The sequence below is a fragment of the Leuciscus leuciscus genome (assembly GCF_965113295.1).
Source record: "Leuciscus leuciscus genome assembly, chromosome: 13".
In the NCBI taxonomy this organism is placed as follows: domain Eukaryota; kingdom Metazoa; phylum Chordata; class Actinopteri; order Cypriniformes; family Leuciscidae; genus Leuciscus; species Leuciscus leuciscus.
Window position 1 is genome coordinate 936,846 of NC_138737.1, and position 23,418 is coordinate 960,263.

A 23,418-nucleotide genomic window follows, 5' to 3' on the forward strand; every position below is an offset into this window, starting at 1 on the left:
TTGACACTAATCTTCCTATATTTTGTCCTCACAGCATCAGTGGCTACATATATACATGCATGCATGCACCCAAATAATCCATGCATTGAAGGTTTGTGTGTAATTCATAATGCACATGTAAATGAATGTGAATTGGGTTGCTATGTTTACGGTTCGTATTAGAGAACTTTCAGAATCTGAAGTCAGACTGGCGAAAAATGAATGCATGTTAAACACAAGTATTTATGACAGTGGCGCCTCTAGTGGTCAGATAATGTCATCGCCCCAACTGCAATCTGCTGCTTTCGAGCTTCGAACAGTCCGATTCATTCGGACGGTTCATTCCAATCGAACGTGATTCATAGATTCGTTTGAGAAATACAAACGCCTTGTGAATCGGTTCGATTGAATCATTAAGAAGAACCGATTCAATAGAACGATTCTGTGAATCGAACCCCGCCGCCACTCTTTGTCCTCGCGGTGACTGACTGCATATGATCCCGCTGAATGTACATTATTTATTCATCCGTTTACACTCTGTATTCATCAAACAGACGATCTGAAGGATGGTGTTAGTTCATGTCGGATATTTGGTTCTTCCCGTCTTTGGCTCAGTGAGAAATAGAGGTATTTATAACACATTAAATCACGATAAGATCACATCTAAGGCCTTTTGCTTGTTTAATGTATGACTATTAAACCTCATGACTGATCTATATGCTGCTCTAGGTCCATACTGAGGGGATATTCATAAAAAAAAAACAGGTGATTTGGTATTTATGTAGCGAATCAGTGAGGTTTGATTCGGATCTGAGGTAACGGTAACGTTAACGTTAATCTGTTACTAGCTAGCTGACAAGATGGACGCTTTCAGCTTCATATTTCACTTTAAAATACATTTAAAATCAATTGATTGGCTGATATGAGGGATATTCGGTAGATTTGATAGATTTTCTATTTGTTTTATCGTGTACTTGAGCGCTGTATGTATTTGTAGAGGTTTATTTGTGAGGTTTGGTTTTACCTCAGAAAGCTAACTATGCTAATTCAAGGCCTGAGCTTATCGGACAATAAATAACAGTTCAATAATTTACTAGTAGAGTGATTTAATGCTCATTTCAATTAAATAAGTAAGATTTTGTGTTGAAGCCCCAGAATGCCTGCATTTCATCAGACAAAAGCTGATTTGTTTAAAGCAGTGTATTATTTTTGATACACTTCATGAACTTAATCATTGACACACCGATGTGCTGATTGTCTAACGAGGGAAAACACGAAACTTGTGTTGAGATGAGCTGCTAACTTTACCTCCATCACTGATTTCATGAAGCTTTTTTGATTTCTGTTTCTGATCTTCTGTCTCATAGTTTGATTTCATGTGCTTTATTTCTGTTCTTATCTCCTGTCTCATAGTCTATGGAGGCTGAATCTACATTCTGCATTATCAGATCATTGTGTTTTAATGATCATCTGTGTTCTGATCCCTCCTCATTTCCTATTTCCATCAGAAGACGACAAACATCTCAGATCTGCTCCCTTCCTGAGAACAAACACACTAAAACCAGAGCTAACACATTTAGAGCGTGAACTACTGTCTGTATGTCAAGTGCTGTAGTTTAACCCACATCAGTAGCTCTAGAAGAGTGACTCATGTATGTCCCATCCAGCTTTGGTAGTCAACATGTATGTAAATTCCTGTAAAATGGATGCATTTTGTGCTTGGATGATCACCAAACCCACACACCTATAGCTGTCACCTATGGAAGCTTGTTTCCATCACGGAATATAGAAATAAATAATAATAATAATAAAAAGGTAATTGCGCATTGTATCTTATGGAAGCTTGTTTCCACCACTGAATTAAAAAAAGGTAATTGTGACTTTTTATCTTGCAATTCGGACACTTTTTCTCTGAATTGTGATAACTCACGATTGTCACGATAACACAATTGCGACTTTTATATCACGCAAGTCTGACTTTATTACACACAATTGTGACTTTTAGATCACGTAATTCTGACTAACACAATTGTGACTTTTAGATCACGTAATTCTGACTAACACAATTGCGACTTTTATATCACGCAATTCTGACTATATAACACAATTGCGACTTTTATATCACGCAAGTCTGACTATATAACACAATTATGACTTTTATATCACGCAATTCTGACTATAGCACAATTGCGACTTTTATATCATGCAAGTCTGACTATATAACACAATTGTGACTTTAATATCACGCAAGTCTGACTGTATAACACAATTGTGACTTTTATATCACGCAAGTCTGACTAACACAATTGCTACTTTTATATCACGCAAGTCTGACTATATAACACAATTGTGACTTTTAGGCTATATCACGCAAGTCTGACTATATAGCACAATTGCGACTTTTATATCACGCAAGTCTGACTATAACACAATTGTGACTTTTATATCACGCAAGTCTGACTATATAGCACAATTGCGACTTTTATATCACGCAAGTCTGACTATATAGCACAATTGCGACTTTTATATCACGCAAGTCTGACTATATAACACAATTGTGACTTTTATATCATGCAAGTCTGACTATATAACACAATTGTGACTTATATCACGCAAGTCTGACTATATAGCACAATTGTGACTTTTATATCACGCAAGTCTGACTATATAACACAATTGTGACTTTTATATCACGCAAGTCTGACTATATAACACAATTGTGACTTTTATATCACGCAAGTCTGACTATATAACACAATTGTGACTTTTATATCACACAAGTCTGACTATATAGCACAATTGCGACTTTTATATCATGCAAGTCTGACTATATAACACAATTGTGACTTTTATATCACGCAAGTCTGACTATATAACACAATTGTGACTTTTATATCACGCAAGTCTGACTATATAGCACAATTGCGACTTTTATATCACGCAAGTCTGACTATATAGCACAAATGCGACTTTTATATCATGCAAGTCTGACTATTTAACATAATTGTGACTTTTATATCACGCAAGTCTGACTATATAACACAATTGTGACTTTTATATCACGCAAGTCTGACTATATAACACAATTGTGACTTTTATATCACGCAAGTCTGATTATATAACACAATTGTGACTTTTATATCACGCAAGTCTGACTATATAACACAATTGTGACTTTTATATCACGCAAGTCTGATTATATAACACAATTGCGACTTTATTGTTGCAATTGAATTGCAAGATAAAAAGTCACAATAATTAAATAAAAAGTATTATTCTGTGGCGTAAACAAGCTTCCACGATATCTCGCAATGCTGACTTTAAAAAAAAAAGTTTTCAATAAGTTTCTAAAGCCGAATTGCAATAGCGAGAAAAGTCCGAATTGTGAGAATTCTTCTTAAATGTTATTTTTTATTCCGTGGCGTAAACGAGCTTCCATAGTCACCTGCATATCGTGTGCTTCATTCATCGCCTTCTGATTTTACACAATCATTCACAATCATGTTAAGAGGAAAAGCAAAAAACAACAGACACAAACACCCACCGATTGGCTCGTTTGCCTCCAAATTGACAGCGTCCAAAATGCCATCCATTTGGCAGGGATGTTGATTTCCTGCACTGCTACTGAGATCCTCTATTAGAGCAATGCAAATGTCTATTGTTTGGTTGTGGTTTCTCTACCTTTTGTTCTGGTAATAGACTTGAGTGCATGAATCACATTATTATTATTTTTGATTCTACATTGAATAGACTCCAATGTAATCTTTCTGTAGTAAAGATGAACCCTGCTGTACTGTAATGTGCTGTAGCCGATGCATCTGCTCATTGGATGTTGCTTTTGTTCTGTTAACCCTGTACTGAGCATGGTGGGCCTTGCTATTGGTCAATGTTGTTTTATTTGTTGCATGGACTTATTATTATGACACAAATCCACATATACTAATATTTTTCAATAAAGAATATAGTATTTTTCCTAACCTCCAGTGTGCTTCTTGCTGATTTCCATTTATTGTCTCCCCCCTCCACCTCCTCCCTCTGCTGTGACCGATAGACTGATTTTCCTGGCTTTTTTCATCATGAGACCTCAATGAGTTGATCCGTGGTCATTTATTCCCGTCATCGAGGCACTTGAAGGTGCAGTGTGCGTTCCCAACTGTACCGATAACCTTTGACCTTCCACATCTTAGAGAGAAATTAGATCCATTTCCAATGAGAAGCACGTAACGCTGCACCTTTAAGTCTTCTCACAGTAAATGATCCGGATGCAATGTAAACGTGGCCTTTCTCTGTGGTGTGTCCAGGTATATCCACACATCTCATCTCTGTTATTCAATCTCCCATGAACACCACATTGAGCAATTGATCACATTATACATGATTTCGTCAAGCTTGTGTGTTTTCAGTTCCCTCATTCTGAGCTGAAGTAGAGTGGAGAGATGGCTAATTTTGCTTTCCTGCCATTTTTATCCATTTCTACTATTTTTGTTCATTTGGAGTTTTCTTTCTCATAATGAATTTTGACGCATTCTCATGTTTTTTAAGCCCATAAACTGGTGCGTTGATTCATTTGCCCATTCACTTGTAGTCTTGTAAATAGCCAACCGATACCTTCATCACAACACGACAAACTCAGTTTAGCATCCGGTAATCTTTTATTAATAATCCAGTGAAATATAGCCTAAAATCTCATACTGTTGTACTTCTGAATAAAGGGGATTTAACTATAACTTCTATGCAGTCTATTTTAATTATGGATGCGCAATATATCGGCCACCATATCGGTATCGGACGATATATGTTCATTTTTAATGTTAGCGTTATCGGCCCGATAAGAACATTTGGCCGATATATTAAAGCTGATAAATAATGGATTATTTCCTTCAGCTGAGATACCTAACCCATGATGGTCTTGAATTGCTTGAAATATGATTGGATTCACTTCAAAAATGGAAAATATTGGAAAAATAATTATATAAATTATAAAATTATAATAAGAACATTATAATTGTGTGTTTGGAACATGGATTTAACAGCGAGATTTTGTTTTTGTAATCAGGCTCTCAAAAATGATATACAAATTTGGATTTAGATTTATCGGCCGATATATCGGTTATCGGCTTCCAAATATAAAGATTTATCGGTTATCGATATCGGCCAAAATTTGCATATAGTTGCATCCCTAATTTCAATGCATGGTGCAAAGTTATCTCCCCCCCCCCCCCCCCTGACATTTCAGGAAAGGACATTATATTTAAAGTAATTGTTGATCTATTAATAAATATTCTCGTACAGTGATGATAAAGCATGCAAACTGCATGTCTTACAAAAGCCTGTGATTTCTGATGTGATTGTTGCTCTATGGACCGAGTTGAAGGGTTAATCTACATCCACAGAGATAAATCCCAGTAAACATGTTTCTTAAGATGAGGAGTGTCCAACATCCTAGAACAACATTCCTATCATCCAATCAGATTTTAGTCTTAAGAGCTTCAACAACGTCCTTAACCCGCCGTGATTCTGATGTTTGGTGGGATAATGTTAGGACTAAGATTGTTTTTCCAGTACCAATTGAGGATGTTGATTCAGGAAGATGTCCTACTTTGGCCAAATCGCATGTCATTGGGTTTTTAAAAGCCTACACATGGATATTGCTTTGGAAAATGGTTCCCACACACTTATCCAAAGATCTGTCATTGGAAAACGCAAAGCTTTCATTGATAATGCTTTTGACAGGCTAACAGCTCGCATTAAAATACATCTAAATCCAGACGTTTACTGCGTGCTCAGACATTTGGCTGAGAAGTTGAAGCATCTGTGGATTCCTTCAGCTGTCCAGCAACTCTTGTCTGCTTTCGTATTGGCTAAATAACTCTAGACCCGTTCTGGGGTGCATTTCCCAAAAGCATCGCTGGCCAACTATGATCACAATTTCCATTGAACTCTATTGGGAACGACGGGACTTGCGACCATAGTTGGCTTTGGGAAACGCACCCCAGATCTGCTGGGATGAGGCTCTTCTGTTCACAGCTGTTGAATATGGTTGTCAATTCTGTTTAGAGGATGATATACACTCAATCAAGGAAAGGTCAACATTCTGAAAAACAATAGATGGATCTGATCATGAGAAACAGTTGTTCTCTACACTTGAAAAATTGGTGTTGGATTAATTTGCATCAACTTTCACTTTCAAGTCGATTTCACAAATAATTATAAAGAATCAACAAGCGATGGAAGCTTGTTTCCGCCACAGAATAAAACATTTTAAAAGATAATTGCGACTTTTTCTCACAATTGGGAGTTTATATCTCGCAATTCTGAGTTATAAAGTCCAATTCTAGACTTTATAGAATTTCTTTCTAAAAACATTTATTCTAGATAAATATTTAATCTGTTTATTATATATTTATTTATTATATTTATTTTCTATAAATGTTTATCTCACAATTCTGACTTTATAACACTCAATTGCGACTTTATTTCATGCAATTCTGACGTATTTCTCCCATTTGCGTGTTATAAAGTCAGAATTGCGAGATATAAACATGCAATTCTGAGAAAAAGTCCGAATTGCGAGTTTATTTGATTGCAATTGTGAGTTTATATCACACAGTTCTGACTTTATTACACACAATTGCGAGGTTAAATTTACATTTACCTTTTTTTATTCTGTGGCGGAAACAAGCTTCCATAACAAGCAACACATTGAATTAAACATGATTTTTTTCAGTAGAAAGGCTGAAATAATATGTTCTTGTAAAATGTGCACCAATAGTCTCGTTTTATTTACAAATTTACAACTGCATCAGGATGTTCTACCAACGCTATGCTAAGGTTAAGTTTAGGGTCAGTGGATAGTGTTTATAATAGAGGATTCACACACAGTTTGGTTCTGAAAGAAGAACAACCTTATTATTAAGCGGAGAAGCTCAGTGGCTGGATGCATAAACTTGATTACACTAATTACTCAGCAAGCTTTTTTCTTTAAGACTGGTCCTTACTTTAAGTTGGTTAAATTAAAAGGTGCACTGGTCTAATTTGAATTTGAAAAGTAGGACTGATTACCCATTGGCTACTGCTGTTCTTAAGACACATGTTAATGCAACAGGCCACAGGACTAGAGAAATACGCAATGGAAAGTAGACTTGTCAAACTATTTAAGATGGAAGAAAGTGTGTTATTGTGTAACCTATGGCACACGGAGGGTTAATCACTGGCACGTGACAATTCATGGGTTTCATCAGGTCCCTTTCCACAGGTGTATAAAATCAAGCACCTAGATTATGAATGCAGACTGCATTGTGCTTGATTAATACACCTGTGGAAAGGGACCTGATGAAACCCATGAATAGCTAAAGAGGTGTATGTATTTAATTTAATCATCCTTCCCTCGGGTCATTTTGACCCGAAAATCTTTTTTTTCTTTTACATTTTATTTCTTTTAAATTTTTTTTTTTAAATGAGTGTTTATCAGAGGGGTCCAAGACCCCAGGACTTTTGTCGCACTTGAACCACGAATACACACACACACACAAATGTAATGTATTCGAGGAGATTTGTGGTTGAAATTTAAAAAAGTAACAAATCCTTCCGGCGCAGGTCAATTTGACCCCATTAGGAATGAATGGAATGCGAGGAATGCTTCAGTACACATAGAAAACCTAAAAATGCTCAAAATTCGAACAAAAAATGCTAAAACTTTACCAAAAAATTATTTAATAATGTCTACATGTGTATCTGAATGCATACTGAAGAGAAACTGACTTTAGGACCCAGAGGAACAGCTCATTTGCTCCATATAGAGCTATAAGGCCATATAGAGTCATGAAATATCATGTTATATTATATATTTTCCACAAAAGGTCGGCAAAGACACACAATGTAAGATATTTAGAGCTGAATTAAAAGGGTTATGCATGAAAGTGTGAGTTATTTTGAATTTAAGTTGAAAGAATGTGAGGAATGTGCTTAAATTACTATCCAATCGAGTAATTTAAAGGTAAATAAAATAACAAAAAATCTCCTTAAAAATTGCATTAAAAAATTGAAAAAAATATTTTCAAAATGAAATAAAATAATCTTTCTGATTTACAATCTCAAACACTGACTGTGTGTATGTAACTACATTCACTGCTAACAGACTAACATGCCATTCAAACACAACTCACTCCCCTCTTCTCTTCATTTCCCATCACACCCACTGCTGACCATTCATTTCTTCTGGAAGTTCGATGAAGACGATGAAGGCCAAGCCTCCAGCATTCGTTTAATCCCACTCATAATTGGCTGTGATGTCATTGTTCTTGCAGGATCTCATTTTAACAGGCATCAGCACAGTCATGCTACCTCTTGCCGGCATTTCCACGTAGGCCCTCAGGCCCAGATCCCTGTTGATTTCCCAATGCCCCATCCAGGACAATCTCCCACGGGAATGAGCCCTCACCTGGGTCAACCACACGCCCCGCTCAACCATATACCAGCGCCTCCGTTCCAGGACATCTCGACCCCATCATTCCTACCTCAGGCTTTACACCAGCAATACCTCATCCAGCAGCAGATCCTGGAGGCGCAGCACAGGAGGATACTCCCACAGCACAGGTGTGTTTCAACCAGACCACAAGTCGAATCAGTCATTTTAAATCAGAATCAGTAAAGTTTTAAATCAGAATCAGTAATCCGTAAAGTTTTAAATCAGAATCCGTAAAGTTATAAATCAGAATCCGTAAAGTTATAAATCAGAATCCGTAAAGTTATAAATCAGAATCCGTAAAGTTATAAATCAGAATCCGTAAAGTTTTAAATCAGAATCCGTAATCCGTAAAGTTTTAAATCAGAATCCGTAAAGTTCTAAATCAGAATCCGTAAAGTTCTAAATCAGAATGAGTAAAGTTCTAAATCAGAATCAGTAAAGTTTTAAATCAGAATCCGTAAAGTTCTAAATCAGAATCCGTAAAGTTTTAAATCAGAATCCGTAATTCGTAAAGTTTTAAATCAGAATCCGTAATTCGTAAAGTTTTAAATCAGAATCCGTAAAGTTCTAAATCAGAATCAGTAATCCGTAAAGTTTTAAATCAGAATCCGTAAAGTTCTAAATCAGAATCCGTAAAGTTCTAAATCAGAATCCGTAAAGTTCTAAATCAGAAGCAGTAATCCGTAAAGTTTTAAATCAGAATCCGTAAAGTTCTAAATCAGAATCCGTAAAGTTCTAAATCAGAATCCGTAAAGTTCTAAATCAGAATCAGTAAAGTTTTTAGGATACTCCCACAGCACAGGTGTGTTTCAACCAGACCACAAGTCGAATCAGTCATTTTAAACAGAATCAGTAAAGTTTTTAATCAGAATCAGTAAAGTTTTAAATCAGTAATCAGTAAAGTTTTAAATCAGAACCAGTAATCCGTAAAGTTTTAAATCAGTAATCCGTAAAGTTTTTAAATCAGAATCAGTAATCCGTAAAGTTTTAAATCAGAATCAGAAATGTTTAGGATACTCCCACAGCACAGGTGTGTTTAAAACTCAACCAGAAGTCGAATCAGTAAGATTTTTTATGGTTTTAAAAGAAGTCTCTTAAGCTCACCAAAGATCAGAAGTCAAAGTCGACCTCATATACATGCCTTTTAAAAAAAAAATTAAGTCTTGTGCTCACCAAGGCTGCATTTATTTGATAAAAAAAACCCACGGTAATATTGTTCAATATTTTTTACAATTTAATATTAATGTTTTTTATGTGAATATATGTGTAATTTATTCCTGTGATCAAAGCTGAATATTCAGCATCATTACTCCAGTCTTCAGTGTCACATGATCCTTCACAAATCATTCTAATATGATGATTTGATGCTCAAGAAACATTTATGATTATTATCAATGTTGAAAACAGTTGTGTACAATTTTTTCAAGTTCAAAAGAACAGCATTTATTTGAAATAGAATCTTTTGTAACATTATAAATGTCTTTACTGTCAATTTTGATCAATTTAATGTGTCCTTGATGAATAAAAGTATTGATTTCTCTTAATTATTGACTACACTTTAAAACTAGATCTTTGTCATGTTCTAACAATTTCATTCTGATTTTTCCCAGCAGACACGCTTCAGACCGAACTCTTCCCCATCCGCAGACGCTGCGCCCGCCGTATGATTACCCACAATCCTTTCACATCCCGGCGCCGGTCCCACAGCAGCCGCGCTACCTTGCCGAAGGAACAGACTGGTGCGTCCGTGTTCAGATACCGCGTAAACTAGTCCTCAGTCTCGGCTCTGATCTACTGACATCTGTGGTGTGTTTGTGTTCAGGGATCTGAGTGTGGATCCAGGCCTGCCACAGTATCACGTCTCTCCTCTCACTCAGCATTATCAGCATTACCTGACCTCTCCACGCCTGCATCACTTCCCCAGGAACAACACCTCGGCACAAGTGGTCAGTCTGCGCCTTTCCAATCACACAAACATGTATGCGTTTGGCAGACACGACTTGCATTGCATTAAACCTATACATTTGATCAGTTCATGCATTCCCTGGGAATCGAACCCATGAACTTGGCGTTGCCAGTGCCACTGTTTACGCTATTTAAAGGAGTGCTATTACGCCCTTTTACAAAGTCTTGATTTTGTTTTTGGGGTGTACTAGAATAGGTTTTCATGCTTGATTGTTCAAAAACGCATTATTTTTCACATATTTTACATTATTACAGCTCCTCTCTCCCCAGTCTGGTTGAACGCGTCGTTTTCGCTGAAGCTCCTCCTTCCGAAATATGAAATGTGCTGTGATATGTGCCCTTCATAACCATATGAACCAATCATAGTTATAGTAGCAACTACATAAAGCTTATAATTGGAACTGTTAATAGAAAACACAACTACAATTAATAAGACATAGTTGTGATCCATAAACAACAGATTGTCCCGACATATTGTGAACGGCTCCGTCTCTCAGGAGAAGCTTTTGTGCGTATAGCCTACATATACTCTCTTCTGGAAGCTGTTCTCTGTAAAATGTGCAGCGCACAGACAAACGTTGAGGTCATAATCTTCAGGAACAGTGTTCAAAATATATTTTAACAGTGACAGCAACTCTTCCTCTTCTCTAAAGCAGCCCAACACCTCACCTCTGTGTTGCGTGTTCCCGGGGGCGGGGTTTATGTACATTTTAAGGTTTGTGATGTCACCAACCCAGGAAGAAGCTCGTTGTAGTTCCTACCAGCCGTTTGTTGTAGTCCTTAAAAAGCTATTTCTGTAAAAGAAAATCTCTCTTTGCATTGAACTTTGAGCGTCGTAATTTTGCAGATGTTGTTTATGCTCAAACAGCAACATTACACACTAACTAAAGTTAGAAAAGTCAAATCATAATCAAGGAGCCCTTTAAGCTACTGTATTTTCCAAAGTCCCATTTTTTAATCATGCAAAATATGCTGCGACTTATATAAGTCATGCTGCGACACGCAAAACACATTTGTTTTTTAAATGCATGCCTCACATGCTCTTCTAAAAGCCTCAAAATCCAATTGTTCATTGCTGTTGTATGTTAATGAATGGTGTTGTCCTGCACAGGTCGTCCATGAGATCAGAAATTACCCATATCCTCAGTTACACCTGCTGGCTCTTCAAGGCCTCAGCCCGTCTCGACACGCGTCTGCAGTGCGGGAGAGTTACGAGGTACGTCACGCCTCAGATGGTGTTCTTCATCATCACATGTGTTCAGATCTCATGATCTCAGATGGTCTTCTTCATCACACGTATTCAGATCTCATGATCTCAGATGGTGTTCTTCATCACACGTGTTCAGATCTCATGATCTCATCTGGTGTTCTTCATCACACGTGTTCAGATCTCATGATCTCATCTGGTGTTCTTCATCATCACACGTGTTCAGATCTCATGATCTCAGATGGTGTTCTTCATCATCACACGTGTTCAGATCTCATGATCTCAGATGGTGTTCTTCATCATCACATGTGTTCAGATCTCATGATCTCATCTGGTGTTCTTCATCATCACACGTGTTCAGATCTCAGATGGTGTTCTTCATCACACATGTTCAGATCTCATGATCTCATCTGGTGTTCTTCATCATCACACGTGTTCAGATCTCATGATCTCAGATGGTGTTCTTCATCACACGTGTTCAGATCTCATGATCTCATCTGGTGTTCTTCATCATCACACGTGTTCAGATCTCATGATCTCAGATGGTGTTCTTCATCATCACACGTGTTCAGATCTCATGATCTCAGATGGTGTTCTTCATCATCACATGTGTTCAGATCTCATGATCTCATCTGGTGTTCTTCATCATCACACGTGTTCAGATCTCAGATGGTGTTCTTCATCACACATGTTCAGATCTCATGATCTCATCTGGTGTTCTTCATCATCACACGTGTTCAGATCTCATGATCTCAGATGGTGTTCTTCATCACACGTGTTCAGATCTCATGATCTCAGATGGTGTTCTTCATCATCACATGTGTTCAGATCTCATGATCTCATCTGGTGTTCTTCATCATCACACGTGTTCAGATCTCAGATGGTGTTCTTCATCACACATGTTCAGATCTCATGATCTCATCTGGTGTTCTTCATCATCACACGTGTTCAGATCTCATGATCTCAGATGGTGTTCTTCATCACACGTGTTCAGATCTCATGATCTCATCTGGTGTTCTTCATCATCACACGTGTTCAGATCTCATGATCTCAGATGGTGTTCTTCATCATCACACGTGTTCAGATCTCATGATCTCATCTGGTGTTCTTCATCATCACACGTGTTCAGATCTCATGATCTCAGATGGTGTTCTTCATCATCACACGTGTTCAGATCTCATGATCTCAGATGGTGTTCATCATCACACTTGTTCAGATCTCATGATCTCAGATGGTGTTCTTCATCATCACACGTGTTCAGATCTCATGATCTCAGATGGTGTTCTTCATCATCACACGTGTTCAGATCTCATGATCTCAGATGGTGTTCTTCATCACACGTGTTCAGATCTCATGATCTCAGATGGTGTTCTTCATCATCACATGTGTTCAGATCTCATGATCTCATCTGGTGTTCTTCATCATCACACGTGTTCAGATCTCAGATGGTGTTCTTCATCACACATGTTCAGATCTCATGATCTCATCTGGTGTTCTTCATCATCACACGTGTTCAGATCTCATGATCTCAGATGGTGTTCTTCATCACACGTGTTCAGATCTCATGATCTCATCTGGTGTTCTTCATCACACGTGTTCAGATCTCATGATCTCAGATGGTGTTCTTCATCATCACACGTGTTCAGATCTCATGATCTCATCTGGTGTTCTTCATCATCACACGTGTTCAGATCTCATGATCTCAGATGGTGTTCTTCATCATCACACGTGTTCAGATCTCATGATCTCAGATGGTGTTCATCATCACACTTGTTCAGATCTCATGACCTCAGATGGTGTTCTTCATCACACGTGTTCAGATCTCATGATCTCAGATGGTGTTCTTCATCACACGTGTTCAGATCTCATGATCTCATCTGGTGTTCTTCATCATCACACGTGTTCAGATCTTATGATCTCAGATGGTGTTCTTCATCACACGTGTTCAGATCTCATGATCTCAGATGGTGTTCTTCATCATCACACGTGTTCAGATCTCATGATCTCAGATGGTGTTCTTCATCACACGTGTTCAGATCTCATGATCTCAGATGGTGTTCTTCATCACACGTGTTCAGATCTCATGATCTCATCTGGTGTTCTTCATCATCACACGTGTTCAGATCTTATGATCTCAGATGGTGTTCTTCATCACACGTGTTCAGATCTCATGATCTCAGATGGTGTTCTTCATCATCACACGTGTTCAGATCTCATGATCTCAGATGGTGTTCTTCATCACACGTGTTCAGATCTCATGATCTCAGATGGTGTTCTTCATCACACGTGTTCAGATCTCATGATCTCATCTGGTGTTCTTCATCATCACACGTGTTCAGATCTCATGATCTCAGATGGTGTTCTTCATCACACGTGTTCAGATCTCATGATCTCAGATGGTGTTCTTCATCATCACACGTGTTCAGATCTCATGATCTCAGATGGTGTTCTTCATCATCACATGTGTTCAGATCTCATGATCTCAGATGGTGTTCTTCATCATCACATGTGTTCAGATCTCATGATCTCATCTGGTGTTCTTCATCATCACACGTGTTCAGATCTCATGATCTCAGATGGTGTTCTTCATCATCACACGTGTTCAGATCTCATGATCTCAGATGGTCTTCTTATCACACGTGTTCAGATCTCATGATCTCATCTGGTGTTCTTCATCATCACACGTGTTCAGATCTCAGATGGTGTTCTTCATCATCACACGTGTTCAGATCTCATGATCTCAGATGGTGTTCTTCATCACACGTGTTCAGATCTCATGATCTCAGATGTTCTTCTTCATCACACGTGTTCAGATCTCATGATCTCAGATGGTGTTCTTCATCACACGTGTTCAGATCTCATGATCTCAGAGGGTGTTCTTCATCACACGTGTTCAGATCTACTGATCTCAGATGGTGTTCTTCATCATCACATGTGTTCAGATCTCATGTTCTCAGATGGTGTTCTTCATCATCACATGTGTTCAGATCTCATGATCTCAGATGGTCTTCTTCTTCATCACACGTGTTCAGATCTCATGATCTCAGATGGTGTTCTTCATCACACGTGTTCAGATCTCATGATCTCAGATGATGTTCTTCATCACACGTGTTCAGATCTCATGATCTCAGATGTTCTTCTTCTTCATCACACGTGTTCAGATCTCATGATCTCAGATGGTGTTCTTCATCACACGTGTTCAGATCTCATGATCTCAGATGGTGTTCTTCATCACATGTGTTCAGATCTACTGATCTCAGATGGTGTTCTTCATCATCACATGTGTTCAGATCTCATGTTCTCAGATGGTGTTCTTCATCATCACATGTGTTCAGATCTCATGATCTCAGATGGTCTTCTTCTTCATCACACGTGTTCAGATCTCATGATCTCAGATGGTGTTCTTCATCACACGTGTTCAGATCTCATGATCTCAGATGGTGTTCTTCATCATCACATGTGTTCAGATCTCATGATCTCAGATGGTCTTCTTCTTCATCACACGTGTTCAGATCTCATGATCTCAGATGGTGTTCTTCATCATCACACGTGTTCAGATCTCATGATCTCAGATGGTCTTCTTCATCACACGTGTTCAGATCTTATGATCTCAGATGGTGTTCTTCATCACACGTGTTCAGATCTCATGATCTCAGATGGTGTTCTTCATCACACGTGTTCAGATCTCATGATCTCATCTGATGTTCTTCATCACACGTGTTCAGATCTCATGATCTCATCTGATGTTTCGCTGTGGTTTTATTCCAGGAGCTCCTGCAGTTGGAGGACAGACTGGGAAATGTGAACCGAGGGGCTGTGCAGACCACCATCGAGAGGTTTACCTTTCCTCACAAGTATAAAAAGGTAAACATTACTAAAAATGTATATTATATTCTAATTTTTTATTTATGTATTTATGCATCACATAATTGTCGTCCATTACTGGGAAATTGTATTTAGTGACATTATCAATTAGATTACACATTTTAGGTAACATAATCGGTAACACTTTACAATAAGGTTCGTTAATTATGAACTAATAATGAACTGCACTTATACAGCATTTATTAATCTTTGTTAATGTTAATTTCAACATTTACTAATACTTTATTAAAATCTTGTTAACATTAGTTAATGCACTGTGAACTAACATGAACTAACAATGAACAGTTGGATTTTTATTAACTAACGTTAACAAAGATGAATAAATACAGTAACAAATGGATTGCTCATGGTTAGTTCATATTAGTTAATACATTAACTTAACTAATGAACCTTATTGTAAAGTGTTACCACATAATCCAACTACTTTTGACCAAACTTGTTTCTAGCTTTCAATAGGAAAACCACATGTACTATATTGATATAAAAATCAAAAGAGAAAGAAAATAAAAAAGATTAAATATTTTATGTTTATGCTCATGTCACGTGATCATTAACCAACATCATAGAACCGTGACCATGTGAATGTGATGTTAAATTATTGAAATATTAACTGTAAATCTCTTCAGTAAATATTTTAGTTCAAAGAGGTTCGGCTGAATTTTTTTTTTACTGCTTTTGTGTAAATAACATGTAATCATGAGAGTGAGACCCGTGCTGGCAAAGGGAATGAGAATGCGCATGGGATCATTTCGAGCTACAGGTAAAACAAGTGAAAAATTTTGGTCGATTTTGAAGTTTTCACAAAAATGAGTTGATAAAGCCCTCGTCTAGCGATCTCAATGCTCCAAATAGCAATTAAACATCTAAAAAGTTTCTTTATTTGTGCGTTTTACGAGAGAAATACCCAGATAGCACACGTACGTCTGCAAGATGTCTGTTAAAGATCACTTCATCTGGAAATCATCTGCTGTTTACTAACATCTGATAGACATCTTTAAGATGTCAGTTTAACATACATTCTAAATCATCTTAAAGGCATCTTCTAAACGTCTATTTGACATCTGACAGGATGTCAGACGTATTGCAGATGAGAAAACACTCTAAAAAATACGTCAAATAGACGTCTCCGTGATGTACGTGTGTTATCTGGGTACCTTTCTTTTGTCCATTAAACATGCGGTTTTCCTCTGCTCGCTCCTCGCGCTTCCCCTCAGCACAAGTTCGGTATCGTTAATCGTTGTAAAACGCAGTATTCCATTTTTGTGAATATTCAAAGCGAATTCAAGATGGCTTGAGTCGGAACAAATGAAATGTGATTTTCAAACTCATGCTGATGTAAACAAACAAAACGAGCTTATTCGCGCTGACTGACCGATCGTGTGCACAAAGACAGCATGCGATCTCGATATACACATACTGTATACTGATTTACAGTAGACTATTTCAAAATATCTGTGTAGGTGAGTGTTCACGCAAACATCTGTTATGTGTTAACTGAACGTTTGGTTAAAGGAACACGGCGACTTTTTGGGACTTTAGCTTATTCCCCGTATCCCCCAGAGTTAGATAAGTCCATACATACCCTTCTCATCTCCGTGCGTGCCGTAACTCTGTCTGACGCACCCACCGCTAGCCTAGCTTAGCACAAAGACTGGAGGTAAATGGCTCCAGCTAGCATACTGCTCCCAATAAGTGACAAAATAACGCCAACATTTTAACAAGGTCACATGAGACACAGCCATCTTCTGACCGTATACATACTTGGAACTATATTCTCAGAAGGCGAAGCACTGCTACTTGGGCGGAGCCGTTTACCTCCAGTTTTGTGCTAAGCTAGGCTAGCGGTGGGTGCGTCAGACAGAGTTACGGCACGCACGGAGATGAAAAGGGTATGTATGGACATATCTAACTCTGGGGGATACGGTGAATAAGCTAAAGTCCCAAAAAGTCGCTGTGTTCCTTTAACTGTTAGGGGAAATAACATTAACATTGTAACATTATATTACATCCGTGCGGTACAGTAGGTCTGACTATATACTGTAGGCTGTCTGTTAAATGAAATGTTAAAACAAATAAATGTTAATCTAATAATTGTGGTATCATGGGGAAAAAAGTTTAATATATATTTTTCCTATAGATATGTTATGACTTGGTGTGTGCCAAGTTTGGTGTTATTACCAGGGATGTTAAGGTATGTTTGCTAGGTGATTTTGTTTTGGAACCTTCAGAAAACTTTTTCTCAAAATTGACTCTGTCGACTTTACAGACATGTGCAGCTCAATCATTTTTTGTCTGATTCCAACAAATCAGTTTTAAGTTGTTGTTTTTTTAATGGAGAATGTGAAAATAACAATAGCTCATATTTGAAAATGTGCTCATTGCAATTCATTTTGCCAGCACAGGTCACATAAATATATATAAATATAAATAAAATGGAGATGCTGTGGATGTTAGCCCAAGGCTGCTGGAGAATTTAATTGATACGTCTTACTTTTGTACACTTGGTTGAACCTGTAATTTCTTAAGTGTAAATTGCTATTGGATTAAAAGAAAGCATGTGTCTAATAACTGAGCATGTGATCCGCAGAGAAGACCTCTAGATCTGAAGATCAGCATGTATGAAGAGGAGCTCGACACGGATGAGAAATGCACAATATGCCTCTCGATGCTCGAAGACGGAGAGGACGTCAGGTAGTTCTGCTCGACACTCACTTTCATTGATCTCCTAATGAAAACGGTGGCGATTAACTTCCGTTTTTCGTTCTTTTCTCAGGAGATTACCCTGCATGCACCTCTTCCATCAGGCTTGTGTTGACCAGTGGCTGGCGACCAATAAGAAGTGTCCCATCTGCAGGGTAGACATTGAGACGCAGTTGTCCCCTGATAGCTGATGTCTCGTGTAGCACTAGCGAAAAGTCCTGTCGTCTTTCTTCGTCCCCTCGTGGGCACTTTGCCAAAATGTGTGTCATCTCCATCACCACTCTCACCTCTGACCTTTGCCTTCTGAGCCAAATGACCATAAGAACAGAGAAGAGTGGAGAAGAACGAGTCTGTCGATGAAGATGGTTTCAGTCAAAGTGCTCTCGATGTGTGTGTGTTTGAGTGAGTGTGTTTAGGACGGGGGAACGATGACCAACCAAATGTTCTCAGTGGGTCACGGATGAAGCATTACAGCATATCACACGTGGTTGGTCATGAACTTCTTTAAACGTAGTCGAACGAATCATTTGTGGAAAAAACACATCATGAGCGAATGAGAGAAGTGTTGAAAAGCGCTCAGTCGTCGTCGTGTGTGTAATTATCGGAGATGATGCTTGACGTTCGTATGTAATCGTGAGGCCAGGCTTGATAATGAACTGTGACAGTCTGCATTTTGTCCAACGCTTAGAAACGTATCCACTAAAATGCATGTTGAAGCGAGAGCCCGGGTTCTTCTGGGAAACGTGACGCGAGGACGTCCTACTAATCCTGAAGACACTGTGTTCTCGAAGCGTCTCCGAAGTCACCGCGAGTGAAACATGTACCTTAATGCCTGTAGCACAAGCACACGTCGAATAGTAACGGCATAACTCTGTGTTTCCATTCGCTCTGTGACTCGTGGTCTCGCTTGTAGAGTCATAATGTGCATGAAACCTGTTTGCTGCCATTTCTAGAGGACATGACAAGGGAGTAAAGCCATTTGTTTTATAGAAACCAAACATAACTTTTCTAAGGCTGTTCTTCACGATCACTCTTTCTGGTTTTATTTCTCTTCTCTTGCCAAGCTGTGTCCGCGCGGGGCTGGTACAGCTTCTCGACATAAGTAGCTGCGATGCTGGAAAAAACAAAACAAGTTATTTATTGTTGTCTTACTGTAGTTAGTGGTTATTTTTGTAAATGCACTCACGTTCTGATGAAGCGTGTGATCGTTTCCCTGCTTTTTTGCATTTGCACTTGAGTAAGCTGTTTCCTTGCGTATCGTGCACTCATTCCCCAAAAAAAATAAAACACACACAAAAAAAACAAGGAAGCAGACTTTTTTAACAGCACAGTTTCTTTGCGTAACGATAATAGGGATGCACCAATATGAAGACTTTGGTGTTATGATAACCGATAATTCTTTATATTTGAAAGCCGATAACCGATATATTGGCCGATAAATCTAAATCCAAATTTTGGTCGATACCGATAACTCTTTATATTTGAAAGCCGATAACCGATATATTGGCCGGTAAATCTAGATCCAAATTTTTGTTGATACTGATAATTTTTTAGATTTGAAAGCCAATAACTGATATATTGGCCAATAAATCTAGATCCAAATTTTGGTCGATACCGATAACTCTTTAAATTTGAAAGCCGATAACCGATATATTGGCCGGTAAATCTAGATCCAAATTTTGGTCGATACTGATAACTCTTTATATTTGAAAGCCGATAACCGATATATTGGCTGATAAATCTAGATCCAAATTTTGGTCGATACCAATAACTCTTTATATTTGAAAGCCGATAACCGATATATTGGCCGGTAAATCTAGATCCAAATTTTTGTTGATACTGATAATTTTTTAGATTTGAAAGCCAATGACTGATATATTGGCCAATAAATCTAGATCCAAATTTTTGTTGATACTGATAATTTTTTAGATTTGAAAGCCAATGACTGATATATTGGCCAATAAATCTAGATCCAAATTTTGGTCGATACCGATAACTCTTTAAATTTGAAAGCCGATAACCGATATATTGGCCGCTAAATCGAAATAAAATGTTTTGCCGATACCGATAACTCTTTATATTTTAATGCCGATAACCGATATATTGGCCGATAAATCTAGATCCAAATTTTGATGGGTACCGATAACTCTTTCTATTTGAAAGCCGATAACCGATATATTTGCAGATAAATCTAAATCCAAATTTAGTTTTGAGAGCCTGATTACAAAAACAAAACTCTCACCATTAAAAGCCATGACCCAAGCACACAACTATATATAATGTTCTTTTATGTAGCCAGATCTGACAGAGATATGACAGAGATATGACAGAGATATGACAGATCTGCGCTGCATGCTGCACTTAAACGTATTTTCCTTTTTGAAGTAATTTCAACAATATTTCAAGCAATTCAAAACCATCATGTTGATCAGTGCGCATCTGAAGTATCTCAGCTGAAGGAAATGAATCCATTATTTATGTGCTTTGAAATATCGGCCCAAATGTTCTTATCGGGCCGATAACATTAAAAATGAACATGTATCGGCCGATACCGATACGGTGGCCGATATATGGTGCATCCCTACACGATAGTTGTTGCCTCACTGACCACTTTCAATGTACGTGACTGTTTTTCCGTAGCAGAAGTTCTTGACTTTGCTTTTGCAACTTTTCCCGAATTCAAGCGTTCAGCTGCTTGGAGCGGAAGCCAGGAAGTTGGAAGCATTTTCTTGTTTTCGATCGTCGCGTGATCTTTTTTTCCATCGTCCGTCCGCGTTTCATAGTTTACACATGATATTGTGCGTCGAAATGCCTTAAGTATTTAACAATCATAATTTATGACTAACTTCACCTACTATGGGTGCGTATTTAAGTTCTGAGCTAGTATCGCAATGTAATCGATTGGTTTATTTATTTCCGTCAGCATAACGTGTGTATAAATACCTCATTGTGCTATACTTTAATGGGAGTGCTTTTGCATGCGGTTGTACTTTAAAGGGGCTAGGTGTCAAAACAAGCTGAACTCCCCAGCAGGGCGTGCTGAAGCGTGCTAGTATGTGGTGCTGTAGTTTTTTGGTTACATTCCATTAATGCGATTTCAAAGAGTCGTTCAGCTGTGAGCTCGTAGACCAACTGGACTTGTTTTGCATGTCTCTGCTGTTTTTGCACTCTCAGCTTTGCTGCCTCTCACTGTCGTCCTGCGAACGATCTGTTTTCAGTCGTGAGGAGCGAGTTCAGCGCTTACTGTGATTGATTAGAGCTGCTTGTCTTGTGCCCATGTGGCTTTAACTTTGAGTTATGCTTATTTTTTCCCATCAGTAGCGTTTTCCTTTGCCTTTGGATTCGTATCGGTACTTCATATAAGGGGCTTTAAATGTTGAATGCAGGTCGTGTTGTGGTACATTCTAGTGTAGCTGCCGTATATGTCTGTCATAATTCACCATTTTACCACGTCAGGTTATTTACAGGGTTCGTACAGATACTGTAAAGTAAAATGTCACTTTTCAAGCACTACTTTTTTTGGCTATATCTTTATTATCTTTCAAATTCAAAAAATGCGAAGTAGATGGTACAAATAAAGAGCAACACAAAGCAATGACTGTGGTTACTTAACCATTGAAAGGATACTATGACAAAGATATCGCTTTCCTTATTCAAACTGATTAATATATGATTGACCTGAAGAATGAAAGATGTATCATATACTAGGATATTTATATGAGCAATATCACGCTCGTAGCCATGCCAAATTGCTCTATATCGATATCAGACGGGCTGCAGCGTTAATTTTGTGTTTTAAACACTACTTTCACATATATTGTCTTTCAATAATTCAATTTTTTTTCATAAATATGGCTGTTTTCATGGGTTTTTCAAGGACTTACATTTCAAAAGTTCAATTGAAGCACTTTAAGCACCTTGTACGAACCCTGTGTTTAACTTCAACCCCCCTAATAATCTGTCAACACTGCATTGTGTTTTACACTATAGCTCATCGATACGGCAGATAACTCTCGTCTCCAGTGAAATAATTGCGTTTCCTGCCATGCAAAACAATCTGTACCTGGAATAACAGTTACTTTCTACACCTGTAGAGATTGTTTCCTATACGCGGAAAAAGAAAAAATGGCTTTATATTGTATGATTTGTGTTTCTAGCCTGTGTAGCCTTAAAGTCTCTTGATTTGATCCATCTCTCCAGCAGATTTTGGACATAAGCAATAGTAGTGTCATGTTTCGCTAACAGACTGAACCGTAGATCCTAAAGCACAAGCTCTGTAATGCATGTCTTTCTCAGGTTTTAATATGCGTATGAGAATGGATACATATGTTAAAATATTTTACCATAAATATTTCTGATGTTTTTTCTGCTGCTGACATAAAAAGAAAAGAAAAAAAGAAAAAAAAACTAGTTGAATAACCTGCCAGTGAAAGGGAAGTGGCTCTTTGTACAAGACACTGCTGTGTGCTGTTACTGCGCAATGTTTTCTGACATGAATATTTTATAGCTCAAGTAGAAAAATATGTATTGACAATATTTAAGCAATAGCTTGGTGATTATAATGTATGATAACTAGATAAGTGTATATTGCGTAAAAAAAAAAATGAAGAAAATCTTAGATTCACTTTTGGTGGATTTTGTACTGTATTTATTACTAATGATGATGCAAAAAGTTGCATAGCTTAACCCAAATTTTTCTTTCTTTTTTAATTTCTTGTCTTGTATATGACCCTTTTTGTATGTGTTTTTTCAAATAAAATGTTGAAAATGCCTAAAAAAAAAAAAATCTTTCATTGTTGTTTCATGCATAGATCTCTGTCATCTACATCTGTGCTGCTTATTCTGGGTATGAGTCTTGTCCCAGTAATACACACACTTGGTCTTGGAAGTGTGCAGGTCTGAAAACTGTTATGCACACTAAAATCTCCAAATCATTTAACTTACACTTGACATTTTTCTTAACTATTGTTCTAAACAAATTCAAGGCAATTGGGCATTAGGGAAACTAACACATTTAATGATAGTTAATCTATTCAGGAGTCATGAGTCAATAAAGTAAAGGGGGGAAATGTTTTACACTTATAAATGAATTGCTTCAACACACTTTAATGGTTCATGAGTTGATTAAAAGGCTAATAATTATTCATAAATCATAAAAATATCAAATTATAAACAATCAAAATGTAACACTTACTAACAGAATGAAATATTTCAT

At 37.7% G+C, this 23,418-nt stretch overlaps 1 protein-coding gene across 3 annotated transcripts; it reads left to right on the top strand.

Moving 5' to 3' along the window:
* The first annotated feature begins 139 nt into the window (after nt 1–139).
* ark2cb (arkadia (RNF111) C-terminal like ring finger ubiquitin ligase 2Cb) lies at nt 140–22,724 on the top strand. 3 transcript variants are annotated; one of them, XM_082188916.1, is made up of 9 exons: nt 140–606; nt 8,286–8,574; nt 10,057–10,185; nt 10,269–10,392; nt 11,523–11,627; nt 15,387–15,482; nt 17,641–17,694; nt 18,091–18,194; nt 18,277–22,724. In XM_082188916.1, the coding sequence occupies exons 1-9, from the start codon at nt 546–548 to the stop codon at nt 18,392–18,394; spliced, it is 1,080 nt and encodes a 359-aa protein (XP_082045042.1). In that variant the 5' UTR covers nt 140–545; the 3' UTR covers nt 18,395–22,724. The 3 variants fall into 3 exon arrangements, with proteins under 3 accessions (XP_082045042.1, XP_082045043.1, XP_082045044.1); XM_082188917.1 differs by having other exon boundaries at nt 10,060–10,185; XM_082188918.1 differs by lacking the exon at nt 17,641–17,694 and having other exon boundaries at nt 405–606; nt 10,060–10,185.
* Nucleotides 22,725–23,418: the final 694 nt, after the last annotated feature.

Bases quoted from the DNA above. Each gene is read 5' to 3' on its own strand.
- ark2cb (XM_082188916.1), top strand. From the start codon at position 546: ATGGTGTTAGTTCATGTCGGATATTTGGTTCTTCCCGTCTTTGGCTCA. The intron at 15,483-17,640 runs GTAAACATTACT...TTTTTCCTATAG, and splicing joins TTCCTCACAAGTATAAAAAG to ATATGTTATGACTTGGTGTG. The intron at 18,195-18,276 runs GTAGTTCTGCTC...TTCTTTTCTCAG, and splicing joins GAAGACGGAGAGGACGTCAG to GAGATTACCCTGCATGCACC.